Below are 9,647 nucleotides of genomic sequence, written 5' to 3'. Positions count from 1 at the left end.
TCCTCTTCATATGACCAAACCACCTAAGTCGCGCTTTCAGCATCTTGTCCTCAATAGGGGCCACACCCACCTTGTCGCGAATAATCGAATTTCTGATCCTATCTAACCTAGTGTGCCTGCACATCCATCTTAACATCTTCATCTCTGCTACCTTCATCTTCTAGACATGCGCGATCTTGACTGGCCAACACTAAGCTTCATACAACGTTGTAGGTCTAACCACGACTCTGTAGAACTTACTCTTAAGTTTCTGTGGCACCTTCTTGTCACACAAAACACCGGAAGCGAGTCTCCATTTCATCCATCTCGCCTCAATACGATGTGTGACATCTTCATCAATCTCCCCATTCCCCTGAATAATAGACCCAAGGTACTTAAAACTCTCTCTCCTAGGGATGACCTGCGATTCCAGCGCATTCACACCGTCTCGTGTCTCGTCAATCAATACAATATCATCTGCAAATAGCATGCACCACGACACCTCTCCTTAAAAATAAAAAAATATTTTTTAATTTTTTCATGTTTGGTTGACTTAAATGTTTTGGAATTTGTTTTTCTCATGAACTCATTTTCTTCCCATTGGAGCTCAATCAAAAAAGGAGAAAATATTTTTCAAAACTCTTTTTCAACATTTTTCACCAAACCTCACCAACCAAACAAGGAAAAATAAGTGATAAAATCACTCATTTTCCTGGAAAATATTTTCCTTAATACCAAATACACCCTAAGATGCATGGAAATGTCAATGTGGCAGAACAATAGCTGCGACTAATTTCTCTACTTTTCCTTTTATATCTTTTCTACTCCTGAAAATTTAATTTATTCACTTTAATATTGCCAAAAATTTCCAGGTATTATTTTAATTTATCCATATATTTTTTGAGTATTATTATTAAAATACTCTCACATTACCTCTATAATAAAGATATTTTTTTAAGATCTTATTTTGTTGCTTGAATGTTTTTCAATTTTCAAAGTCATCAAAGCTTTAATATCTTAAGTAACATTATTTGCGTTATTTTATATTTTAACCTACCCCAAAGTATAAATCGTCATAAGTTATCTCAATCTACAATATGTCTTTCTATAATTTTTATTTTTAAATATTATAATTTTTTAAATTAATATGTCACCTATAATTTTTATTTTCTATAATTTTTTATATCAAAAATCTTATTAGATTTGGTGCTAAAAGTTCTAAGTGACTTTTTCTCCATATTGTTTTAAAGTTTTTCTATAGAATTCTATCATATAATATTAATATTACTATTTAAAAGAGTATTATTGATCATAAATTAGATTTTAAAAATATGAATTAATAATATTTTATAAAATTTAAGCAAATAGAATCCAACAAATAAATTCTTCTTTTAACAATATTTAAATATGTTTTTCATATAATATAAATTATAACTTGTAATCAATGACCTATGACTAATTTAAAATAGAAATTAAATTGCTAAGTGCTTTATTCCTTGAAATTTGCTAAGTGCTTTATTTATTTATTTTACTTTTTAAAATTGAGATTTTTTTGGTGATGACACTTGTCATCCCATCCGTTTTAAATTTATTAATTTGTTTTTGGTCCAAGTATAATTATATACAAGCACACCTGCTCATTGGACTCTAGAGACAGGATCACACAAAAATAACTATGAAACTCTCGCTAGACTAACTAATACCAGTTTCAGGCTCTACAACTGCTCGCCTTCTAGGAAGGGTATCAGTAGTAGCAGCAAGAATCATCAGGTAGCTATTAGCCAGAATAACCTATTAGTTTATCTAGTTCACTCTGCTATTTGGAGTATCTTTGCCGTATAATATGCACTTGTAGAGTTATTTCTTTCAGTCTGTCTATATTTGTTCTCTTTAGTTATTGAAATCTTTTGTTATTTCTTTCCATCCAAAGATGATAGACTGTGGCTGCAAATATGAAGGCAAGGATGGCTGCTTTTGGATGCTTGCTTCTTGTTGTGTTTGACAACCATACTAGTTCGTCATTCCATGATCGCACTTGTCTCTGCATTCCTGTCCAGTGAAGTAGTTTCTGCCATATAGTCTTGGAGTAGATGCATTTAAAGAACAAGTGAGTTAATGTTTCTTCTGTATCTGTTGAGCATAGCACACACACACTTTGCACTTGTATTCCTCACTTTTGTAGCTGTTGTCAATTTGTGTTGAATTTTATTAATTTTTCTAAGTGCATACAAGTTTTTATTTATTAATTTTGTTTAATATTTTATTTATTTATTTTGCTTTTTAAAATTTAAATTTTCTAACACTTGTCATCCTATCCTTGAATTTTTTCAAGTATTTTATTTTATTTATTTTGCTTTTTAAAATTAATTTTTCTAATGATGACACTTGTTATATTGTACTTGTATTGCCTCTAAGTGCTTTTTTCTTAGTTTTATTGCTCTAAGTGCTTTTTTCTTAGTTTTATCTCATATAACATCAGAGTAACATAGTGAAAATTTAATATAGTCGATCCTAAGTTGTCTGTGATTAAGGCGCAAGTGCATGTATTTGCTGCTAACGAATAGCCATGCTGCTGGCAGGAATCTGGAAAGAAGTTGCAGAGATGAGAAACGTGGACAGATTGAATAACTACACAAAGAAATGATCTTAAAGCACTTGGCAAGAAACAAGAAAGAGGGGAACAAAATGCCCTTAAATGTGTGTATGGTTTTCTAGATTACTAATAAAACTGTAGGTAGAATCTACTCGCCTTCATCTCTTAGTTGGCATTAGCAAATTTTGCTTGCAAAGTACAAAGAGATGATTCGAAAAGTAAAAGCATGAGAAGTTTCCATGCATAGATGGAAATGAAGGCCACAGAGCCTCTTCTATCCAGCAACTATCGCCTATTACAGCTGACTTTTCGCTCCTTTCCAAAATTCTACATGAAAGCTAATTTGTGGAGTTGACAAAATCTGAATTGAAAAACTATGCATACGTAAGAAACTGCTATTTATAGTCTCACAGAGGGGGGAAAAGCCTGATGTATTGAGGAACGAGTTCCAGCGTCCTCTCTTTTGGATGCGCAAAGGTGTCGCTCTATATGGTGATATCTACCAGTGACCAGTAGTGAGGGGAGACGCGATGAAGGTCCAAAAAGATTTCTGAGAAGCGCAGCTAAACTCTCGAGAGAGTAACAAAAATCTCCAGAGCTGTCAAAACTGGCTACTCTGATGCTGCACTAAAACAGCTACCATTGCGGATATCAAAAACACGAGAACTGCTGCAAGGGCATACTTGAAATTAAGCTTCCGCGCATCTATGTCCCTCGAGGCATCAAGTCCGGATGACGAATCAGTAATTTCTTCTATTGACTCACTCATCAAAAAGTCTCCAGCAACATTCTCCTCCTGAAAATGAACAAAAACGAAACAACAGTGTCACAATGGAGCTAGGTGCCTTTCTTTATAACCTTGTCAAAATAGTCTGTTAAAAAATATTGCGAATTAGTTTGGAGTAAACTTGAGGTTTTTTCAGTTAGAGGCACAGCTAAGGCTCTTTGGTTGATAATGGGATGTACGGCATCAGACGCGAATAGTTAATTGCCATCAAAATTAGTAAATCAAAATACTAAACTAAACAGAAGAGCATACGACTCGCATATGAAAATAAGTATAAGACCAAACAAACCACGTACCACAATAGTTGGCGACGAGAACTTGACTTTTTCTTCCTTGCTTTCATCTGAAGAAGTTACAGAAATTGTCTCAGCCTTGGGAAGCACGGATTCCTTGGTATCTTTGCCATCACTTCGTGGAGACAAAGAAGGAACTTTATCCTTCTGCTGAAAATGCTTCTTCTGGGCCTTATTTTCCAATATCAGCAAAGCTATCTGAATATTTGCAACAAAAACACTAATCTGAATGAAAATTTGCCGGTTAAGTCTACCGATACAGCGGAGCAGTATGCTCAGTTGTATATCAAAGAAATAGTCAGGTTGCATGGCACCCCAGTTTCCATCATTTCTGATCGGGGAGCACAATTCACTGCTAAAGTTTGTAAGAAATTTCAGCAAGGTTTGGGTACTCAAGTGAATCTTAGTACAGCCTTTCACATGCAGACTGACGGGCAGGCAGAGCGGACTATTTAGACGCTTGGGGATATGTTATGTGCTTGTGTTCTAGACTTCAAAGGTTGACAGTTCCGCCCCCAAAATAAAATTATCTTCAAACAATTCCCTTATTCTAACTTTTATTCCAAATGAATTCTCTTTCATCATGAAGTCATGCACAAATTATATAAACAGGATTGCGCACACAACAACTGAAATTTTATAGATTAAATTTATGAAGTTGCTAAGGTTCGAAGTCCATTTCCATGAATAAAAATCTATTTTTGACACAAAATGTTAATGTTGTAGAGAAGCCATCTCACTGGAACAAGAAGGCATAATTCTAGGCTGTTTCAGATTTAGTAACTAGTATTCAATTAGTCACAGCCTCTTTTTTTTATTGATTCAATACAATAGGGGAAAAGATCGTACAGTACTTGATCTGCATTTAGGCCCATTGACCATGTCAATTAGACAAAAAACTCAAATAACTGGATAGATTGGAGGAAAAGGGAAGTCACAGATGTTATAAAGATATTTCCAGCCTTAACAGGAATAAGAGTCAATAGCGAGTGACAAACCTGCTTTTCAAGTCTCTCTCTTTCAAGAGCCAATTGCAAAATCAAATCAGTTATCAATTTACTGCGGAAGTTAATATCTCGGGCAGTAGCCTTCTTCTTTTCCTCAGCTTGGCGTAACGATGCCTCCAAACATGCCATCCTTTCCCTTGCAAAAGTTAATTCTTCATTGAGATCTGAGTTAGATTCTGACAACATAATGCACTTTTCTTCAGCACTCTCCATCAAACTTTTTGCTTTTGAAACCTTTGCTTTTAGATCCTCAATCAGATTTTCCATGTCTTCGATTGTTGAATTCAACATGATTTGCTTCTCTTGACTAGCTTCTGCAGATGCAACTGCATGCTGAAGACGAAGCTCAGAATCCCTCAGCTGCTTCTCTAGTAGATTTATCCTCTCAGATTTAATGCTACTACTGCTTTTTAGGAGGTTCAGCTCTTTGTCAAGTTCCACATTAGCTTCTTTTAATAATTTGCACTCAGATTCCAACTCCAGATTTTTCTTTGCAGATGATGCATAAATGGACAGCTGAAACTCAGAGTCCTCCAATCGTTGTTCAAGAAATTTAACCTTGTCCCCGTGCTCTTTACAGGTAATTTCAGACTTCCGCAGTAAGTTGTCTTTTGTTTTTAAATTTTCCTCCATTTCTTGAAGCTTAGATTGTAAGTTGCTTTCTCTCTGAATCATACCGTTCAGATTAAAGTGTGCTATCTGGAATCGACCCAATAGTTCTTTCGAAATTTCTAACAGGACTTCAGCAGCATTCTCTCCCTCAAACAACCTGTGCCAAGCAGCTTCAATTTCTTCCTCCATGCAGAAAGTTTCTTGCTGCAATCTGACATTTAATTCTTCTTCAACTTGTCTAGATTCAGTAAGCTTTTTCTCAAGATCTAACTCTCTGGCCAAAGACTTCTCCAGCATCCACAGAATGTGTCTCTGCTGTTCAACAGTCTGCATTTTTATCTTTGTCTTTGGAGTCAAAAGTGAATCCCCATTGAAGTGCTCCACTGCCTTGCCACCTTGCCCTGTCAAATTGCATCAGCATGAAGTAGGATTAAAAACCAAAGATGGTACTTGTTTTCAAGCGCATAATAGCAACAATATGTACTTATGCAAAGAGCAGCAATCAACTTGTTTTCAAGCGCATAATAGCAACAATATGTACTTATGCAAAGAGCAGCAATCAACTTAATTCTAGTTCAGACATGCAGAGCAAAAAGAAAAAATTATTAACTATTTCCAGACATTCTTCTTTCCTTTTTCCTTTATAACTCTAAAGTATGGTCGGCTTCGGTGAGGTTGTTGGGATAAGTAAAATTGCATAGAGCATAAAACATTATAATCAACAAGAAATTAACAGGGCATCCGCTTATCAAGAAGATTTTGCATATAACAATAATAATAGTAGTAACAATAACTACAACAACAACACATCAATAATGATGATGATGACGACGAAGAACACGACAATTATGACAATAACAACAGGCATCCATGTAGAAAGATCATTTAAGTCGGATCTTAGCTCCAGAGATCCATTCACTTTGCGTTGGTTCTGCCAAAGCCCATCTTTGATTGCTTTGAAATGGATTGACCACAGTGGATTTTGAGCAGCACAAATCAAGACTTCCTCAACTGAAGCTTCAGAAGCTATTCAGCATTATGCAGGATGTAAAGAAATCCTTTTTGTTTTATTGATAGCAGAATGTAAAATAAAAATAAACTCACAATTTTGATCTCCCATTGAGGTGAGGACAATCCCATGGAAGTTGGTACATTGCGCCCTTAATTCTAAAAGATGGTCCTGTGACTGCTTGAGGGATTTTTCACAGTCATGTAACTTCTCTTCTATTAAAACGGAAGTTTCATCCACACACCCACGTGAAGAAATGATCTTCCGCACATTGTCAATCTCCATTGCAACAGAGGACAACAAACCACCGAGTTCCTTCACCTCTGAATCCAGTACCCCAGATAAAAGATCAAACTCTATTGCCTTCTCAACGATGTCATTTGAAGTGTGCTCCTTCTCGGAGGCAAAAGCCTCAAAATCACTTTCTCTTGTTGCCACATGCATCACAAGTATATCTAAGTTAACTAGTTTCTCGGAGAAACATGCTAATTCTAGTTCAAGCCTTGTTAAAATCTCCCCACTTTCTACTTCTTGCATGACATCACCACTGGATGACAAAACCTCAAGAGAGTCAACAGTATTTGATTCTACCTCCACTTCATTGACATTAACACCTTCTATGGAAGCAGATCCATTATTCTCTGTGTCAGCATCCATTAGTCAAACCGGATTTTTGAACCTGAAAAATGAATCCGTACCAATATCTTTAAAAGCAAGAAAGTCGACAAAACTTGGAGGCAAAAAGCAAGAAGTGAAGCACACACTGATTTCAATTAAGCGCACAGTTCAGCAAAGATTAAAATAAAATTGCTAATAAGCATATATGGTTTTAGTACATTTAATAATCAAATCACAACTGAAATTACTAATATCAGCATCCAATATACAGTGATGACGATATTAGTCCAACTCCTCAAAGAAACATCATTAAAATATAATTTCAACAAGGCCATTGAAAGATAACTTCAATCATAAATTTAATCTTCATTTTCAATCACTCAACCATAAAATGATTAATTTGCAGCACTCAATTTAATATTTTGTTACTTTAGTAATTGTACTAAGAGAGTAGAAGGGATAAGCAACAGAGAATCCCAGAATTAAAAGGCCGCGGAGGAAGAGGACTTGCATAGTAGAAGCAAAAGAAAGTCTCATTTATTTGAAGGAAATGAAGAAGAAAGAACACAAAACAAATAAGTACAAAAGCATAAGTAGCAGATGGATACGCGTTACTTGTCAAAAAAATAAAAGCAAATACAGTAAGAAAAGGTTAGCCTGAAAACTTAAGAAAAAATTGAGAATTACTATCATTCCAAAACACCTTGAGGCTTGAACCGTCAAACAACAATTTAGGAGAGCTAAAAGATAAATGATAACCACAGAGCTAAGACTGTGACGATGAGCTCCATGCAAAAACCAAATAAACAAAGCATTAATGTATCCCAGTATGGTTATGAATATAGCAGACCATGTCGGAGACCCTTTTTTGTTTGATAACCGTGGTGTTTGGGCCAGCTTGCACGCACCTCGACTATTTTCACGGGATACCTGCCACTTCCCACTAGCAATAAGTACCATGTAACTCTATCCACCAAGACTAGAACAGATGGGAAGAAATCACCTAGTGTTTTGTCTCTGCTGGGAATTGAACCTGAGACCTCATGGTGCTCAACCCACCTCATTGACCACTAGGCCATGTCAGAGGCTTTGAAATAAGAAAGCTAACGACCATTTTTTTTTTGTAACAGTGGTGTCCGGGCCAGCTTGCACGCAGCTCGACTAATTCCACTGGATATATGTTATCTCCCACCAACATAGGTACCGGGTAACTCTACCCACCAACGCTAAGATGGGAAGAAATCTTCTAGTATTTTTTTGTCTCCGCTACCTCATGGCTCCCCCCTCCCCCACACACACTTCATTGACCATTAGACCACACCCTTGAGTGCAGCTAAAATAATATTTTTGCTTATAAATGATCAAAGGAAAGAATATACTTTAGCTTATATGTTTGGATAACAAACTTCTAACAACACTCTTCTACATAGTTTTTTGTTATACTATTCGCTCAATTTTGGGAGGATCTAGAAAATGTTTTCGTCATGCCTTTTCGTAAGAGGACTTGCTCACGTAACTAAGCTACAAATAGTGCACATAGAGCATCAAAATCTTCAAAGGTGCTTGAAATGCATTGAGCAGAGACCTAGGATGAAATACTCGCTTTCACATTTTCGTAATTCCAAAAAATCAGCAAAAGCATAATTATAATTTGCTTGTAATAATCCTCCTACTTTGCAACCTCCAACTCTATCTCTTTCATTTTATAGTTTATTATCAGTTTCAACCAAATAAAAATACATATTTTCTGTTCTTCCTTTTACCTTCATTTGGCATGTTGAAATATATTTTCCCATAAAATGTCTTCCGTGACAAATCCTTTTCTTTTGTCTTTTACCTTGAATTACTGAAAATGTGTTTAAAGATATTTTCCTCCAAAAGGTTACTCCACATAACTTGAGTTTTCAATATTTAATACTCCAAATCATCACCAATACACTATCCTTATAACCTATTTTCCACCTTGTTATATTACCATTTATTACATGCTTACTAGCAAAATACCATTATGCCATTTCTCATCCATAATAGTATTATTAACACACCCAACTACAATAATTAATCCAAATAAACTAAAAGAAAATCGTCTACTACTCCAAGAAAAAATAAAACATTTCCCAACACTCAAGATTCACATCATCTGAGAAACCCCTGATCCAAATTAGAAAATTTAATTCCAGAACTTCCTTGAAAATTTAATTTCAGAACCCATCTCAAAAATTCGGAAATTAAAGCAAACACGATGAAAAAATGATAAATTTAATCATAAAAAGAAAAAAGAAATACTCTACAGGATCAAGAAAAAAAATATGCTTTACAGGATAAGGAAAAACTATAGCAAATTTGCCTACTTACTCGAGAAGTATATGGGCATCAGCTAATGAATAAATATGAAATGATATTACTAAGAAAAAATTATACAAGCTCATAAAAAAAAACATACCTCCTCGTATATTCGCGGGTTAGAGAGTGTGAATTTGGTTTTGTTTTTTCACCTGAAATTTTACTCTTTAGCACTTAATTATATTGCAGCCTAATCTTCAATATTATGCACGTGATGTCACGTGAGTAAATTGGGCACGTGTTATGTTGTCAGCTTAAACCTTTAGCCGAATGGTCTAAATTGGGCCGTGGATTGATATATTGGGCCACTGAATACCTCATCTGCTATTAGGCCGGCCCATGAAAATACAGTATCTTACCACTAAACCCGTTTGGAGTTACTGGAGAGTAGAGATTCTTGACCTTG

The 9,647-nt window shown here is 35.4% G+C and overlaps 1 protein-coding gene across 2 annotated transcripts; it reads right to left on the bottom strand.

The window, feature by feature from the left end:
• Nucleotides 1-2,665: 2,665 nt before the first annotated feature.
• On the bottom strand, nucleotides 2,666-9,405 carry LOC104092801 (WPP domain-interacting tail-anchored protein 1). Of its 2 annotated transcripts, none has more exons than XM_009598471.2 (5): nucleotides 9,342-9,405; nucleotides 6,376-6,959; nucleotides 4,651-5,672; nucleotides 3,656-3,850; nucleotides 2,666-3,368 (listed from the first exon to the last, which is right to left on the bottom strand). In XM_009598471.2, exons 2-5 carry the CDS (start codon nucleotides 6,935-6,937, stop codon nucleotides 3,174-3,176), a joined length of 1,974 nt encoding a protein of 657 aa, XP_009596766.1. In that variant the 5' UTR covers nucleotides 6,938-6,959; nucleotides 9,342-9,405; the 3' UTR covers nucleotides 2,666-3,173. The 2 variants fall into 2 exon arrangements, with proteins under 2 accessions (XP_009596766.1, XP_009596767.1); XM_009598472.4 differs by lacking the exon at nucleotides 9,342-9,405 and adding an exon at nucleotides 9,254-9,311.
• Nucleotides 9,406-9,647: the final 242 nt, after the last annotated feature.

Source organism: Nicotiana tomentosiformis, chromosome 2 (genome assembly GCF_000390325.3).
Source record: "Nicotiana tomentosiformis chromosome 2, ASM39032v3, whole genome shotgun sequence".
Lineage (NCBI taxonomy): Eukaryota > Viridiplantae > Streptophyta > Magnoliopsida > Solanales > Solanaceae > Nicotiana > Nicotiana tomentosiformis.
Note: the sequence above shows the minus strand (reverse complement) of the source record. Positions and strands in the feature narration are given on the sequence as shown.